The sequence below is a fragment of the Miniopterus natalensis genome, chromosome X, assembly GCF_054644295.1.
Source record: "Miniopterus natalensis isolate mMinNat1 chromosome X, mMinNat1.hap1, whole genome shotgun sequence".
Classification (NCBI taxonomy): domain Eukaryota; kingdom Metazoa; phylum Chordata; class Mammalia; order Chiroptera; family Miniopteridae; genus Miniopterus; species Miniopterus natalensis.
In genome coordinates, this window is record NC_142103.1 from 69,158,638 (window position 1) to 69,177,408 (window position 18,771).

Here is an 18,771-nt window from a genome sequence, read left to right on the forward strand (position 1 = left end):
TTTCAGCTTAAACATTAGAAGCTCTTTAAGTTGGCTCCTCTATCCCTTTAACATCGTCCCATCCTTTTCTCCTAACAACACTGGCTAGGATTTCTAGTAAAATATTAAATAAAGTTAGTGATACCTGTAAATTGTGTCTTGTGATCTTAAATAGAAAAATTTCTGAGTTTCACTACCAAGTATGGTGGTCACTATAGGTTTTCTGAAGATCTTTACCAGGATAAGGACATCCCTTGCAATCCCAATTTCCTATGACTTTTCACTATGAATGGATGTTGAATTTTGACAAATGCTTTTTCTGAAAGTATTGAGATTATCAAATGATATTTTGCACTTGTATATGTTAATACAGTAGGTTATCACATTTGATTTTCTAATGTTAAGTTTACCTAGTACTCCTGGGATAAATCAACTAGGTCATAATGTATTATCTTTTTTATACATCATTGTATTGGGTTTAAATTTTGTTTAGGATTTTTGAATTTATGTTTATAATGCAACTGTTCTGTAATTTAAATTTCCCTTTCTCATACTTCCCTGGTCAGGTTTACAACAAAGGTTATGCTACTTAATAAAAAAAAACTAGTGGGTCTTTCCTTTGTTATTATATTCTACATTAAAATTTTAATATAAAATTATGTATTACTTGAATATTGGTATAAATGGCCAATAAAATGGCAATTCTTGCTAGGTTGATAGTGATTTTCTTTCAACACACTAAAGACATGATTTCATTGTCTTTTGGCTTCCTTTATTGCTCTAAAGAAGTAAACTGTCATGTGACAGTTGTAAAATATGGCTCCCAAATTCTTTGACACTCCTTCCATCAAGAGGTAGACCAAATTTTCCCTCTCCTTAATTCAGGGTGGAATTTGGCTGCTTTGACTAACAGATTATAACATAAAGTGCTGTGTGAATTCTGATGCTGGGTCGTAAAAAGTGATGTACTTTCTAACTTGCTTAGTGGAACAGGCAGACTGGAAGCCCTAAACCACCATGCAAGAAGTCCCTATTCTGAGGCCACCGTGGTGTGAGGAAGCCAAGCCACATGAAAATCCATGTGATCTGGCTGGCAGTTCTAGTCTTTCAGTCATACCCACTCAGGTGCCAGGCATGTGAGCAAAGCTGTCTTGGTTCCTCCAGATCTACTGATTATCACCAAGTGACTTTAGTCAATGCCAAAGAGATAAAAAATTGAGGTCTGCCTGAATTCCTGACACACATAATATGTGAGGATAATTAAACGGCTGTTATTTCAACCACTGCTTTGATGTTGCGGGGTACATAGCAATAGTAACCAGAAGAGTTTCATTATCATTCCTTTGAATGTAATCTGTTTTTGTATGATTTTCTGTCCATTTTTAAATGTTTATTGAAATATAATTTATATATCATGAAATTCACCCATTTAAGTGTATCATTCAACGGTTTTTAGTAAATTTATAGAATTTTGCAATCATCACTACAATCCAGAATTAGAACATTTCCATCACCCCAAAAAGATCCTTCATATTGGGTTGCAGTCAATCCCTGCTCCCACCCCGAACCCTAGCCTCTGATAACCACAAATATGATTTTTGCTCCATAAATTATTAGCCTTCTCTGGATATTTCATATAAATTAATGTAATATGTAAGTGTTTTTTGTTTCACTTCTTTAACTTATACTGCTTTGAGTTTCATGTATATTGTATCATGTATGAGTAGTTCCTTTTACTTGCTGAATAGTATATCAGTTATATGAATATACCACATTGTGTTTGTCCATTCACCAACTGGTGAACATTTTAATGGTTTCTAGTTCAGGGGTATTAGAAATAATGCTGCTAAGAACATTTACACACATGACTTTGTGTGGACTTATGTTTTCATTTTTCTTGAGTATATGTCTAAGAGTGAAATTGCTGGCTCACATTTTTAACCTGCTTTCCAGGTACAGGTTTTTTACCTCCTTGGTTAGGTTTATTCCTAATTATCTGAGTTTCTTTTGTTGCAATGGTAAATGGGATTGATTTTTTAGTTTCACTTTGTGAGTTCACTATTGGTGTATAAAAATGACATTGATTTTTGGGTATTAATTTTGTATACTGGTACCTTGCCAAATTCATTTATTAAATCTAATAGTTTTTTGGTGGAGTCTTTGGGTTTTCTACGTACAATATCATATCATTTACGAGTAATGACAGTTTTACTTCCTCTTTTCCAATTTGAATGCCTTTTATTGTTTGTTCTTTTCTGATCGCTGTGGCAGGGACTTCCAGTACTATGTTGAATAAGAGTGGTGAACATGGACATCCCTGTCTTGTTCCTATTCTTAGGGGAAATGGCTTTATTTTTTGCCCATTGAGTATGATGTTGGCTGTAGGTTTGTCATATATGGCCTTTATTATGCTGAGGTATGATCCCTCTCTTCTTACTTTGCTGAGAGTTTTTATCAAAAAATAGGTGTTAAATTTTGTTGAATACTTTTTCTGCATTTATTGATATGATCAAGTGATTTTTGTCTTCAATTTGTTTATGTGATGTATCACATTATTGATTTGTGAATATTTACCAACCTTGCATCTCTGGAATAAATCCCACTTGGTTATGGTGTATGATCTTTTTAATATATTACTGGATCTGACTTGCTGACATTTTGTTGAGGATTTTATCATATATGTTCATCATCAATATTGGTCTGTAATTCTCTTTCTTTGTAGTGTCTTTGTCTGGTTTTGGAATTAGGCTAATGCTGCACCATAAAAAGAGCTTGGAAGTGTTCCCTCCTATTGGATTTTTTGGAATAGTTTGAGGAAAATAGGTGTTAATGCCTCTTTGAATGTTTGGCAAAACTCCCCTGTGAAGCTGTCAAGGCCAGGGCTCTTGAGTGCTGGCAGTGTTTGATTATTGCTTCAAGTTCATTAGCAGTTATCAGCCTATTCAGGTTTTCTGACTCTTCCTGATTGGATTTTGGAAGGTTGTATTTTCCTAGGAATTTGTCCATTTCATCCAGGTTGTCCAGCATGTCGGTGCATAGTTGTTCATAGTATTTTCTTACAATCCTTTGTATTTCTGTTGGGTTAGTTGTTACTTCACTTCTTTCATTTCTGATTTGGATCATTTGGGACCTCTCTCTTTTTTTCTCGATGAGTCTGGCTAAAGATTCATCAATCTTGTTTATCTTTTCAAAGAACCAGCTCTTGGTTTCATGGATCTTTAGTATTGTTGTTGTTTTGTCTCTATGTCATTTATTTCTGCTCTGATCTTTCTTATTTCCTTCCTTCTACTTATTCTAGGCTTTTTTTGTCATTCTCTTTCTAAGTCTTTAAGTTGCAGGGTTAGATAATTTGTTATAAGTTTTTCTTGTTTTTTGAGGTAGGCCTGTAGTGCTATGAACTTCCCTCTCAGGACTGCTTTCATTGTGTCCCATAGATTTGGGGTTGTTGTGTGTTCATTTTAATTTGTTTCCAGGAAGTTTTTTTATTTCTTCCTTGATCTCATTGGTAACCCATTCACTGTTTAATAACATGCTATTAAGCCTCCATGTATTTGAGTGTTTTTTAGTGGTTTTATTGTAGTTTATTTCTAATTTCATGCGGTTGTGACCAGAGAAGATGCTTGATATGATTTCAATCTTCTTGAACTTGTAAAGACTTGTTTTGTGTCCTAACATGTGGTCTATCTTTGAGAATGTACCATGTGCACTTGAGAAGAATGTATATTCTGCAGCTTTGGGGTGAAATGTTCTGTAAATGTTAATTAAATCCATCTGATCTATTGTATCCTTTTTTAGGATCTCTGTGTCATTGTTGATTTTTTTTTTACTAGAAGGTCTATCCAATGATGTCAGTGGGGTGTTAAAGTCTCCTAGTGTGATTGTATTGCAGTCAATCTCTCCCTTAAAGTGCTCCAGAAGTTTTTTTCCATATATTTGGGCGTTCCTATATTGGGTGCATATATGTTTACTAGGGTTATAGCCTCTTGTTGGATCAACCCCTTTAATATTATGTAGTGACTTTCATTGTCTCTTGTAATGGCTTTCATTTTGAAGTCTGTTTTGTCAGATATGAGTATTGCTACCCCAGCTTTTTTTTTTTTTCCATTTCTGTTTGCATGGAAAATTTTCTCCCATCCCTTCACTTTCATCCTGTGTGAATCCTTTGTTCTAAGGTGGGTCTCTTGTAGATAGCATATATATGGGTCATGTTTTCTTATCCATTCAGCTACACTATCTTTTGATTGGAGCATTTAAGCTATTTACATTTAAGGTTATTATTGATAGGTACTTATGTATTGCCATTCTTTCTTTATGTCCGTGTTCCTCCCTTTCTCTATATTACTTCTTCTTCTTCTTACACCAGACCCTTTAGCATTTCTTGAAGTACTGGTTTAGTAGTAATAAACTCCATTAGCCTTTTTTTGCCTGCAGAGCTCTTTATTTCACCTTCAATTTTGAATGATAGCCTTGCTGGATTGAGTAGTCTTGAATTCAGTACTTTATTTTTCATTACTTTGAATACTTCATGCCACTCCTTCTGGCCTGAAGTGTTTCTATTGAGAAATCAGCTGACAGTCTAATGGGACCTCCCTTGTAGATAACTTTTTATCTCTCTCTTGCTGCTTTTAAGATTCTTTCTTTTTCTTTAATGTTTGCCATTTTAATAATGATGTGTCTAGGTGTGGGTCTTTTGGGGTTCCTCTTGCTTGGAACCCTCTGTGCTTCCTGAGCTTGAGTGACTTCTTCCTTCACCATATTAGAAAAGTTTTCTGTCATTATTTGTTCAAACAGGTTCTCTAATCCTTGCTTGGATTCTTCTCCTTCTTTAACCCCTATGATGTGGATATTGTTACATTTCATGTTGTCCCAAAGCTCCCTTAAACTATCCTCCTGATTTTTAATTTTTTTTTCATAATTGTTGTTCTCATTGGGTGTTTTCTGTACCTTGTCTTCTAATTCACTGATTTGGTCCTCAGCCTTTTCTAATCTACTGCTGATTCCTTCCAGTGTATTCTTTATTTCAGCTATGCCATTCTTCATTTCCAATTGATTCTTATTCAGGCTTATGAAGTTATCATTAAATTGCTTGCAATTCTCACTAAGATGTTTGAGCATCCTTATCATGATTACTTTGGACTCTATATCTGATCATTTGCTTCTCCATTTCATTTAGTTCTTTTTCTGGTGATTTCTCCTTTTCTTTCATTTCATTGTTTCTTTGTCTCCCCATTTTAGTGGGCCAGTTGTCTGGGGGCACCAGGTCAAGACTGCAGGGCTGAATAAGGCCTGTGCCCTGTATTCTCTAGTTGCCAGGTCATGCAGCCAGTCTCTGATGGCAGGCCTGTATGTTTCGGCAGCATTGGGTCATGATGGCGGGGCCGGGTGCACTACCTCAAGGCTGTAGGCCAGTTAGGCAGGCAGGCTGGTCTAATTGCATCAAGGAGTCAGGCAGGCAGGCAGGTCAGGCACACCCCATCAAGGAGGCAGGCAGGCAGGCCGGCCAGCAGCTGTGGGTCCCTGTCAAGGAGGGAGACAGGCAGGTGGCAGGCAGTCTGGCTGTGCTTCCCGGTCAAAGAGGCAGACAGGCACCCTGGCTGTGAGCATTGCATCAACAGGGGCCACTGGCAGGAAGGCAGGATGGCAGGCCATGTGCACTGGATCAATGAAGTGGTGCATTTGTCCTGGGGGCACTAGTTCAAGTGTGCCAGGTCACAGCATCAGGCTGGTGCTGGTAGCACTGGGTCTTCATCCATGGAGTCCTCACACTATCTGTGGCCTCAGGGAGCTGGATGGAGGCTGCTCCCTGCAGCCTCCTCCTGAGGAGGACTCTGAGGATCCTCCAAAATGGCATGCTCTCCACTTTCCTCCTCTAATTCCTTTTTTGTGTGGTTCATCTCACTGGCTTCCAGTACAATATTAAATAAAAGTGACAAGAGTAGACATCTTAGCTTGTTCCCAATCTCAAGGGGAAAACATTCTGTCTTTCACCATATGATAAATTTTTCTTAGATGTTCTTCATCAAGTTAAGGACCTTGGCTTCTGTTACTAGTTCATTGAGAGTTTTTTTCGATCATGAATGGGTAGTGGATTTTGTCAAACCCCTTTCTCCACCTATTACATGGTCATGTGCTTCTTTTCTTTTATTGAATTATTATGGTGTAGTTCATTGATTTTCATATGTTGAACCATCCTTGCATTCCTGGAACAAATCCCACTTGATTATGGTATACAATCTTTTTTAAAAGTTGCTAGAATTGGTTTACTAATGTGTTGTGGAGAATTTTGTATCTGTATTTACAAGGGGTATTAGACTCTAGTTTTCTTTAAAATTTTTGATATTTGTTTTGTGGCCTAATGTATGGTTTATCCTTGAAAATGTTTCATGTGCACTTGAAAAGAATGTGTATTCTATTGGAGTTGGGTGAACTTTCTATAGATGTCTGTTAGGCTTAGTTGGTTTATATATGAAATGAGATTAGCCATTGTTGATAACTTTTGAAGATGAGTGATGGGTTCAAAGAAGTTTATTTTACTATTCTTTTTACTTCTGAGTATGTTTGAAAATTTCTATATAAAAAGTAAAGAACAATTCTCAAATTCTTACATTAAAAGAAAAGATCAATAGGATTCAGCAAGGTGTCCAGAGCATAACCCACATAAATCAAAGAATGAGGTAGATCTATATATCTTTATGTGAAATGATATCCAAAATATATTGCTAAATTTTTAAAAATCATGGTACAGAACAATTTCCATAGTGCTCCTGTTTTGCATGTAAAATATACACACATACACTTGTATATGTATATATGCATATACTATTTCTAGATGAGAATATAAAAACTGACAGCAATGGCTACCTGCCAGACTAAGGAACTGGAAGTCTGAGAGGGAGGATAATTTGCTTTTCATTTTATACTCTCTTTTTTTGCCTTTTGAATTATTCTTACCAGCTAATTCAAAAATAAGTAAATACAGTTTATGAAGAAAAATGTATAAGAATAGCTAATTAAAATTTTGAAGAAGTAAAATGAGGAACGACTGACCCTAAAAATATTAAAACATATTACAACTTGTTACAGTCATTAAAACAGCGTAGTAACAGATAACTTAAAGAGAACAAATTTTAGCAACTTAATGTTTGATGAAAAAGGCATTTTTAAATTAGCAAAGAAAGAATTGATTGGGCCAACTGGTTGTCATTTGGAGAATCCTTATTTGACACTATGCACTATACCCACAAGTAAATTTCAGAGCAACTGAAATGCTTATTGTTAAAATAAAATTATAAAAGTAAAATAATAAAATATAGTAGACTATTTTATAATCTCTTGAGGGTGGTGAAGACATTCCTAGGCAGAAAACATAAATGAAGACTGATGAAACATTGACTATATAAAGATAAAAAATCTTTGTAGAACAAAATACATCATAAAGGAGTCAAAGTACAAGTGACAGACTAAGAAAAATATTTGAAAGATAAATAACAATGTGCCAGTACCTATAATGCATAAAGCCTTTTACAAATATATAAGCAAAAGATGACTAACTTAATAGAAAACTGGACAAAATTTATAAGAGGGCAATTTACAGAGGGTGTCCTGTAAATAGCCAACAAACATGAAACACTATGCAATTTCACTATTAACCAAGGAAATGTAAATGAAGACAATATATAAATCTTTTGCCTATCAAATTGGAAAATTTTCTGAAGGTTTATAACATATATTTTTGTCAATGATGTGGCATAAAGGGCACTCATATATTCTTGGTGAGGGTATAAATTGATACAGAATTGTTGAAAGGCATTTTGGCAATATCTAACAAAACTCCATGTTGAGAAAGGCAATCTCATGTGTATTCTTTTGACCCCTGCTTGGCTATATAAGAATGGGCCTTGGGTCTGGAACACTTCCTTATTAGGAAATAAAGAGCCCACACAGCCTGTTCCAGACTTATCACCTGGGGTGAGAATATCTTTCTCTGTTTCAGTCTCAATGGATGCCCCTTTGTTCTGCTTAAGCATGTGCATCAGTGGGCCTCAGGAATGCCCCCAGCTTTCAGTATTTCAGATTCCATGGGGGAGGGGTTGGGATCCTTCTGCTGTAGTATGAGATGGGTGCACATAGGAAACTGCCCTGAGTTGGCTGCCAGGGGAGACCTGCTAGCCATGGGGCACTCTTGCGCACTATTGGAGCTGATCTTGCTCTAATATGTCTCTTCTCTATGTGAGTAAAAGTATTTGACTATATTGCCTCTACCTTGGTAACTCCAAAACCCAGGTGCAGTGGGCAGAGGTGTTTGGACTTCTATTCCTGGTGGCTAACATAGCGATGATATTTGCTACCCCTCATGTAGAGTCTTCCTCTGGCATAGGTAACTAGTGCATGGTGTTCTGCTCAGTGCTCCATGTATAATAATTAGTGTCATTCATGATATTCTTGAGCTGCTGAGTTGATGCAACCAACCATCCAGCTCCAAATTAGTTGTGAAAAAATAACCCCTTTTTAAAAACCATTGTTCACTGAGTATTCTATTCTTTGCAGCATAAGCATTCTTAATACTTTATATCAAAGGTCAACAAATATTCTCTGGATAGGGCTACATAGTACATGCTCTAGGCTTTGGGAGCTATATCTAGTCTCTTCCTCTTCCTCCTCCTCTTCTCCTTTCTTCTCCTCCTTCTTCTTTTATAACTCTTGAAGAATGTGAAACCCTTATAAGTTCACAGGCTGTCCAAAAATAGACTATGAGCCAAATTTAGCTCACAGGTCATAGTCTGCTGATGTCTGTACTACATAATTGATGGGAAAAGTTTTAGAAGGATATGTATCAAAGTCTAAGCAATGAATATTTCAGGTTTAATGAGTGGCATTAAATTTGTATTGTACATAGTCATATTTTTAAACAAACTTATAGTCCACATTTATTTGTGTAATATTTATATTTTTTAAAAGATAATGCCCATTAGAGATAAGGCTGAATTATGAAGTTTTAAGAAACTCAAAACCCTCCAGACTTTTTCTTCTTACCCAACCTTATATCTTTTCCTCAACTTACCAAGAGTGTATCTCCAACTTCTCCATAAAGTAAAGGTCCCAGGATTCCTGATTCGTGTTGAATAGCTTCACGAGTTTTAAATGTTCCATTTGTGTATGCCATAAATCGGACTTTTTTGTACTTCCGACCAATCCGCTGAGGACCATTATTCAAATATAGACTTTTATAACTGCTGTATGAGACACAAAAATATGAGAGGTTCAAATGAGAATTCTAAGTAGAGGACATATTGCTAAAATACAACTTTAAAATAGCTGATATGATTTAATTAAGAAAAAGAATGGAAAAAATACAAGCATCCTTGACGCTTAGCTATGTGTTTCCAAACATTAATGTCCTTGATGTTTGATTACAGACCTGCACCTACCCTAAATGTGGTTTGAAGATTTATTGTTTTGAATAACTAGGAAGAACCTTTTGAGTATAGGGAAGAGATAGTAGCAAGAATCAAAAGGTGCTTACCTGTCATTGGGGGTGGGGACTGAGGGAGCATAGTCCCAGTCTTCCTCTTCAGCAGCAATATAGTGGACCCAAGTTTTAGGGTGCTTCTTGGCAACTGAACGGATTTGGGGAAGGGGAGGAGAGTTGTCATCATCAAAACTGACAATATCCATGTCAGAGTCATAAAGATCATCATCATAATATTCCTCTTTTTCATTATTTTTCTTCCGTAGTTGAGGTTCCTCTGGGCAGCTATCCACTTTGACATAAGCTTCCATACCATCTGGAGTCAGACAAACAAAAAATGTGAGATTCCTACAAAACTTTCTTGCCTTAACTTCTACAACATCATTCTCTATCATTAGGCCTTCAAGACCCCCTCTTAAGTGTTCCCTTCTCCACACCAATATTCTTTCTTGCCACTTTCCTATATAGATTACCTTCCCCATATCTGGTACTTGATGGTTTCTTCCTGTGGTCTTTGCATTCATCATTTCCCTTCTGCTTGACTCTCCTTCAGTACAAGTACATGTTTTACCCCTTTTCAAGACTCATTCATTTGCTCTTACAATGCGTATGGATATTTCCTTTCTGGAACTGGCTCTGAGCCTGTCACTCCCCAACTCCCAAATTATAAATAAGGAGATGTGAGGAACTACATATTTTCAGCACCTGGAAGCTTAGTTCAGACCAACTCCCATTTCCACAGTTACCTAATGATTTCCATATTTACTTCATTGAAGCATGACACAAAACATTGATTTAGTAACAGCTTATCAGGAAAAATGTTAAGGTAGATATAAATTTCAAGATGCATTCCAAGTTCATAAAAACATGAAAAGGTAAACACAAAATAAAAGAAATATGTTATATATTTTAAGAACATATTTGCCTGTGACCAGTTGTAAGCCTAATGGCAAGTCTATTCAACAATCTCAATCTCATCTTTATGTTTTATAAAGTATAGATAATAATTCCTACCCTATCTATACCATAGGACTATTTTGAAGATCAATGTTAACAAGGGAAACCTGTTTACTGAATGATGGGGAACAGAGAAGACTTCAGGAGCAGCAAACAAGTAGTCTGGGGTACATGTGGACTTAAAAATAATTGATTCTAGATAGAAAAATGAAGGGTTTTATTAGAGGTCCAATAAGGCAAAGCATTTTTTCTGAAAAACAAGGATTAAAATCAGTGAAAACAAGTTGTAAAAGAATAAAACAAGACATAAAACAAACTCCTCTTAAATTGAATCAGCCTCAAACTAGATAATGACCAACCTGCATGCAAGTAAATGACCTATTCCTCTATGCTTATATGATCAACTTCCTGTTACTTGCCCAGTATGACACACTTTATCCCTAATATTTTGTCAAAAATCTCACCAATATTATATAACAGATGAGGAAAAGAGGTCCTTATTCTTCATCACTACAGAGGACTCTAAACAATGTCACTCGTGGAACATAAGGGGGAAATGGTGGATGCATAGCAAGATCAAATCTCTTTTCCAAGGCAACCAAGGAAGCTGAAGAGAGGATTAAACAAGAGTGGTAGGGCAAACAAGTGGTGTTGAACATGGAGGTGAGGTCTCCACCACCTTCTCCTCCAATAGCCTTCAATGGCCACAATAGAGAAGTAGACAGAGAGTCGTGATGGATTGATTCAATATTAAAGGTTAACAGAATGAATACATAAGGAAAATGGGGGGGGAGGGGTGAGATGATTATATAATATGAATTTTTACAGCCTGTAGCTACAAATGAGGTCACATTAACAATAACTTAAAACTCTAGGTATCACTGTCACAAAGTGCTTTCACAGGAACTTTGACCCTTTGCAAAGTCCCCATTAAGTAGTCCTTAAAAACCTCATGTGGTGTCACAAATATGCTTACCAATTTCCACTCCCATGTTGCTTCTCCCAATATCCACTATCCCTGACATGCTCTGAGTTTTCCATATGTCTCTCATTTCCTACCAGGTATCTGCAGAGTGCCTCCATGTACACTAGTTGTCTGGTGTCTCATATTGAGCACTGCAACATCCTCTTGTATTTGCAAGTTATTGCTCTGGGAATCTCTACTGATATCCTGGAACCCTGTGATCACAACCTAGGCAGTGCTGTTTTTTTCCATTTCCCTAAATTTTCTCATAAACATCTCTTCAGCTATGTATGACCTGCCATCTCTCCACAATATCAAAGCCTTGTTAATGGGATCAGGCTGAAAAACCAATAATATGCTGTCCTCCCCACTTTTGTCCCTTCATTTATCCCTAAACCATCTGCCCTACCACTCTCACAGGTATTTAACTAAAACTTCACCAATACTACAAGTTCTCAAGCCCTCTTATACTCAAAGCAAAATCTTTACTCTGAAAAGTGGCAACCAGGGAATCTCAGTTGAGGTATAACTAACATAATCCTATACTGGGGAGTGGACAGTAAATTCCATTAAAATAAGAGCTGGATACTTATAACACTAGCTTTTAGGGTGCACAGATAGCCCGGCCTGTGTTGCTCAGGGGTTGAGAGTTGACTCAAGAACCAAGAGGTCATTGGTTTGATTCCCAGTCAGGGCACATGACTGGGTTGTGCAGGAGGCAGCTGATTGATGATGTTTCTCTCTCATTGATGTTTCTATCATTCTCTCCCTCTCTCTCCCTCTCTCTCTAAAAATCACTAAAAACATTATTTTTTTTGAAAAAAGATCCACAGATATTACCATGTTGGTGAGAAGAGATATGGCAAAACAGTAGAAATTGGCCAAGGTCCATCAGAAGTGTCTGAGCAGTAAGGAGAGTTATTGGTGAGACCTCTAAGGAGGCCTGTCGATGGTTCCTCACAAGAAATGTGTGACCTTCAAGGAAAATTGAGTGCACTTTGGGGGTGGTGCCCATTCCAATCACATGCCAATATACCGATTTCTTATGACATCCAATTAGACCTGTAAAGTAGGAATAAGATAGCTATGATCATGAAGTAAAGAAATTGAAATGAAAAACATTTTCTAAGATAGGATGAACAAATTGACCTTATAAATTTTATTATCTTGACTCAGAACCAAACTTTAAAAGGACATTGGGGTACTGTGAAAGCAACAGCTCTTACCAAACTCACCAATCATGCTGCTAAAACCAATGAATATCTTTTAATCTTTATTTACAGCTGTTGGCCATTCATTCCTTCTTGAAATTCTCTCCTCCACTGGCCTCTATGCCAACACCTCTCTGGGTTTTATTGCTCTACTGCTTAGACTGTACCTTTTTCTGTCTCCTTCCCTGATTCCTCCTTCTCTACGCACCCATTAGATGACAGATCACTTCAGTGATCAGCTTTGGGCCTTATTCTCTTGTTAATCAATATTTTTCTCCCTGATCAATATCATCCATTCTCCTGGTGGTAATAATCATACATATGCTGATTACTCTGCTGTGTCATACCTTCCCCATAACTCCAGACACATATAATCACCTTTTCAGTATCTTTACCTGGATATATCAGAAAACCCACACATCCAAAACCAAATTTGAGGTATTTTTTACCTCATCTTCCAGAGTTCCTTTTTTCAGTGAATGGTTGTACCATCCTGTATTCAATTCTGTAAGTGAGGAGAATTAAAGATGGTGGTGGACTAGGTGGAATTAGTCTGAGGACCAAACTGGAATTATAACTAAAATATAGAAAAACCATCCTGAATAATCAACTGCAACTGAAGATGAGCTGGAGAGCACCCTCATAACCAAGGAGGAAAAGTAGAGACCACATAGAGAATGGTGGGAAGTGCGGAGGTGAGAGAGGGCTGGCTGGGGTCCCACAGGCAGCAGCTGAAGATCCAGAGAGATATCTCAGCTGTGGGGGTTTCCACTGAGGACTCTGGGACCTAAACCCCAGGGTGGGCTTCCCAGCCAAGAGCATCAGAGCTGAGAAAAGTGCCCACATAACATCTGGCTGTGAAAAGCAGCAGTGTTTCTGTCAGCCAGGGAGAAATGGTTAGAAATGCAGGCACCCTCTTAAAGAGACAATGCACAAAGTTTCATGTGCAGCCACTCACATTGGGATACAGCAGAGGGAGGGCAGAGTGGACTGGAGCCCTATAAGGAGAATCTGGATTTGTGGGCTCTGAAGATACAGCTCAGAGGGCAACCCTGTAGATTCCTGTTCTGAGTCATTCCCCCATACTGCAGAGGCAGACATTTACCTTCCAAGCAGCTTTTGCTTGAGAGGGAAACAATTGCCCCACCCTGCTGGAAAACCTCTCCCCCTACCCTGTGGAGTTTCTATAGCCTGAGGCTCATGAAGAGAATCAGGTTAATTAGCCTGCAGGCAGAGGCAAACCTCAGAGTCCTTTGAGTCTTTGCCTAACCTGCTTCTGGACCCAGGCCGTGAAAAAGGAGACCTTGGTGTGCATCTTGGTCCTGTCCAAATGCACCCAGCCCAAAAAGAGGGGACCTCAAGGTGAGGGTTGTTGATAGCTCCAAACAGGGTACTCAAGGCCAGTCACAAACACCATCTGACACTGGCCTGCATCAGAGACCTTCCAAAAAGACTGAGAATCCTAGAAGATCTTTCTAATACATAGAAACAAACCCAAACAGGCAGCCAAAATGGGGAGACAAAAAAACAAGACCCAAATGAAAGAATAAGAGAAGCCTCCAGAAGAAGAACTAAATGAAGTGGAGATAAGCAATCTATCAGGTACCGAGTTCAGAATACTGATTGTAATGATGCTCAACAGCATGAAAAAAGACATGGAAACTATGAAAAATGACCAGTCAGAAATGGAGAGTTACATAATAGAAATAAAGAATATGTTGGAGGAATAAACAGCAGGTTAGAGGAAGCTGAGGATTGGATCAGAGAATTAGAAAGCAGGGTAGAAAAAAATCACTCAATCAGAGATCCAAAAAGAAAAAACAATTAAAAAACAGGAGGACAGTCTAAGAGAGCTGTGAGACAACATGAAATGTAACAATATTCACATCATATGAGTGCCAGAGGAGGTCGAAAATAAGCAAGGGTTAGAGAAGCTGTTTGAAGAAATAATGGCAGAAAACTTCCCTAACCTGGTCAAGGAAAAAGTCACACAAGTTCAGGAGGCACAGAGAGCCCTAAGCAAGAAGAATCCAAGGAGGCCCACACCCAGATACATCACAATTAAACTGGCAAAAATTCAAGACAGAGAATCTTAAAGGCAGCAAGAGAAAAGCAATCTGTCACCTACAAAGGAGCCCCCATAAAGCTGTCAGATGACTTCTCATCAGAAACTGTACAGGCCTAGGGGAATGGCATGAAGTATTCAAGGTAATGCAAAGCAAGGATCTGAAACCAAGACTACTTTATCCAGCAAGGCTATCATTCAAGACAGATGGTGAAATAAAGAGCTTCCCAGACAAAAAAAGACAAAAACAAAAAACAAACAAACAAAAAACACACTAAAGGAATTTATCACCACCAAACCAGAATTGCAGGAAATATTAAAGGGACTGCTGTAATTAGAAGGAGAAATAGAAGCATTGCAAGAAATGTTAAAGGGATTGCTGTAATAAGGAAAGAAATAGAGAAATATAGGTATAAAGAATTAAAATGGCAACAAATAAGGACCTAGCAATAATAACCTTAAGGACTTTAAGGGAGGGATCAACAGCAATACAGTCATAGTCATGGACTTTAACATCCCACTGACTTCACTGGATAGATCTTCCAGACGAAAAGTGAACACAGGAACAGTTATTCTAAATGGCACACTCAATCAGATGGATTTAATTGATATTTACAGAACATTTCACCCCAAAGCTGCAGAATATACATTCTCCTCAAGTGAACATGGTCCCATGTGGTCTATTTTCAAAGATAGACCACATGTTAGGACACAAAACAAGTCTCTACAAGTTCAAGAAGATTGAAATCATATGAAGCATCTCAGATCACAGTGGCATGAAATTAGAAATCAACTACAATAAAAATACTCAGAAACTTTTAAACACATGAAGGCTAAATAGCATGTTTTTAAACAATGAATGGGTTAACAATGAGATCAAGGAAGAAATAAAAAACTTCCTGGAAACAAATGAAAATGAACACACAACAACTCAAAATCTATGGGACACAGCAAAAGCAATCCTAAGAGGGAAGTTCATTCTACTACAGGCCTACCTTAAAAAGGAAGAAAAATTTTTTAAAAATTAGCTCCCCTGTGAAGCAGTCTGGACCAGAGCTTTTATTTGCTGGGAGGTTTTTTTTGTTTTTTTTTTAAATTGTTGCTTCAATTTCAACGGTTGTTACTGGCCTATTCAAATTTTCTGATTGTTCCTGATTCAGTTTTACATGATCCAGAGACACAGAAACATGGAACAGACTAATGAATCTCAGTGGGAAGGCAAGGGTGGAGGAGTGGGTGGGGAGAGATTAATCAAAGAACTTATATGCATATATGCATAACCCATGGACACAGACAATAGTGTGATGAATACCTTGGGTGGTGGGGTGTGGATGTTGCGTGGAGGGGATCAATGAGGAAAAAAAAGGAGATATCTGTAATTCTTTTAACCATAAAGATAAAATTTTTAAAAAATTATGTGAGAGTTTTTTTTTGTTTTTTGTTTTTTTAATCCTCACCTGAGGATATTTTTTTCCATTGCTTTTTTTGGGGGGGGGGGGGGGGAGAAACATCGATATGAGAGAGACTCATTGGTTGGTTGCCTCCTGCATGTGCCCCAACCAGGTTGGGGATTGAACCAGCAACCAAAGTACATGCCCTTGGCTGGAATGGAACCTGGGATCCTTCAGTCCTCAGGCTGATGCCCTAACCACTGAGCCAATCAGGCTAGGTCAGTGAGAGTTACTTTAAAAAAAAATTTATCTTTATTGTTGAAAGTATTACAGATGTCTCCCTTCCCCCCCCCATTGATCCCCTCCAACCCGCATCCACCCCACCCCCAGGCCTTCCCCATAACAATGTCTGTGTCCATGGGTTATGCTTATAGACAGATAAGTTCTTTGATTAATCGCTCCCCACCCACTCCTGCACCCCCACCTTCCCTCTAAGATCCCTCAGTCTGTTCCATGCTTCTACATCTCTGGACCCATTTTCTTCATCAGTTTATTTTGTTTATTACATTCCACATATGAGTGAGATCATTTGTACTTGCATTTCTCTGACTGGCTTATTTTGCTAAGCATAATACTCTCCAGTTCCCTCCATGCTGTCCCAAAGATTAAGTGATCTTTCTTTTTTACAGCTGCATAGTATTCCATGGTATAAATGTACCACAGCTTTTTTATCCACTCATTTACTGATCTGCACTTGAGAAGAATGTATAATCTGCAGCTTTGGGGTGGAATGGTCTGTAAATGTCAATTAAATCCATCTGATCTAGTGTATGATTTAGGATCACTGTTTCCTTGTTGATTTTTTGTCTGGAAGACCTATCCAGTGAAATCAGTGGAGTATTCAAGTCCCCTGTTATGACTGTCTTGCTGCTGATCTCTCAAAGTCCTCTAGAAGTTTTTAAAAAAAATAAATTTAGGTGCTCCTATATTGGGTGCATATATGTTTATCAGGGTTATATCCTTTTGTTGGATTGATCCTGTTAGTATTATGTAGTGACCTTGCTTGTCTCTCATTATGGTCTTCATTTTGAAGTCTTTTTTGTCCAATATGAGTATTGCTACCCAAGGTGTTTTTGTTTTTTTCATTTCCATTTGCATGGAAAATTTTGTTCCATCCCTTCACTCTAATCCTGTGTGAGTCTTTTGTTATGAGGTGCATCTCTTGTAGACAGCATATATTTGGGTCATATTTTCTTATCCATTCAGCCACACTATGTCTTTTTATTGGAGCATTTAATCCATTTATATTTAAAGTTATTATTTATAGATACTTATCTGTTGCCATTTTAATTCTTTATGCCTATGTTTCTCTTTCTCTCTATTTCTACTTCTAATCACAGCAATCCCTTTAACATTTCCTGCAATGCTGGTTTGGTAGTGATAAACTCTTTTAGCCTGTTTTTTGTTTTTTGTTTTTGTCGGGGAAGCTCTTTATTTCACCATCTGTATTGAATGATAGTCTTGCTGGATAGAGTAGTCTTGGTTTCAGATCCTTACTTTGCATTACCTTGAATACTTCATGCCATTCCCCTCTGGCCTGTAGAGTTTCTGATGAGAAATCAGGTGACAGCCTTATGTGAGCTCCTTTGTAGGTAACAGATTGCTTTTCTCTAGCTTCCTTTAAGATTCTCTTTGTCTTGAATTTTTGGCATTTTAATTATGATGTGTCTGGGCATGGGTCTCTTTGGATTCTTCTTGCTTGGGACTCTCTGTGCCTCCTGAACTTGTGTGATTTTTTTTCATGATCGGGTTAGGGAAGTTTTCTGCCATTATTTCTTCAAACAGCTTCTCTAACCCTTGCTTACTTTCAAACTCTTCTGGCATTCCTATAATGTGAATATTGTTACATTTCATGTCTCACAGCTCTCTTAGACTGTCCTCCTGTTTTTTAATTGTTTTTTCTTTTTGGATCTCTGAGTGAGTGATTTTTTCTACCCTGCCTTCTAATTCTCTGATCCAATCCTCAGCTTCCCCTAATCTTCTGTTTATTCCTTCCAATATATTCTTTATTTCTACTATGTAACTCTCCATTTCTGACTGGTCATTTTTCATAGTTTCCATATCTTTTTTCATGCTGTTGAGCATCTTTACAATCAGTATTCTGAACTCTATATCTGATAAATTGCTTATTTCCATTTCATTTAGATCTTCTTCTGGAGACTTCTCTTGTTCTTTCATTTGGGTCTTGTTTTTTTGTCTCCCCATTTTGGCTGCCTGTTTGGGTTTGTTTCTATGTATTAGGTAGGTCTGCTAGAACTCTCAGTCTTTTTGGAGGGTCTCTGGTGCAGGCCAATGTCAGGCGCAGTTTGTGACTGACTCTGAGTACCCTGTTTGGAGCTATCAACAACCCTCACCTTGAGGTCCCCTCTTTTCTGGCTAGGTGCATTTGGACAGGACCAAGATGCACATCAAAGCCTCCTTTTCCAAGGCCTGGGTCCACAAACAGATCAGGCAAAGATTCAAAGTGCTCTGAGGTCTGCTTTTGCCTGTAGGCAGATTAATCTGATTCTCTTCATGAGCCTCAGGCTGTAGAATCTCCACAGGGTAGATCAGCTGGTTGTTATCAGTCTCTTAATGAGCCTCAGGTTGTAGAAACTCCTCTGGGTAGGGGGAGAGGTTTTCCAGCAGGTTGGGGCAACTGTTTCCTGGCCCAGGAAAAGGCAGAAAATTGTCTG

General features: G+C 37.9%; 1 protein-coding gene across 3 annotated transcripts in view; it reads right to left on the reverse strand.

The window, feature by feature from the left end:
* Nucleotides 1-18,771, reverse strand: part of F8 (coagulation factor VIII) — a 156,844-nt gene that overhangs the window by 83,341 nt on the left and 54,732 nt on the right. For all 3 annotated transcript variants that reach the window (XM_087813524.1, XM_016216918.2, XM_016216917.2), the window contains exons 7-9: nt 12,210-12,431; nt 9,503-9,764; nt 9,041-9,212 (exon numbers count right to left, since the gene is read on the reverse strand). In XM_087813524.1, coding sequence (XP_087669650.1) covers nt 9,041-9,212; nt 9,503-9,764; nt 12,210-12,431 — 656 coding nt within the window. The remainder of the gene's footprint in view (nt 1-9,040; nt 9,213-9,502; nt 9,765-12,209; nt 12,432-18,771) is intronic.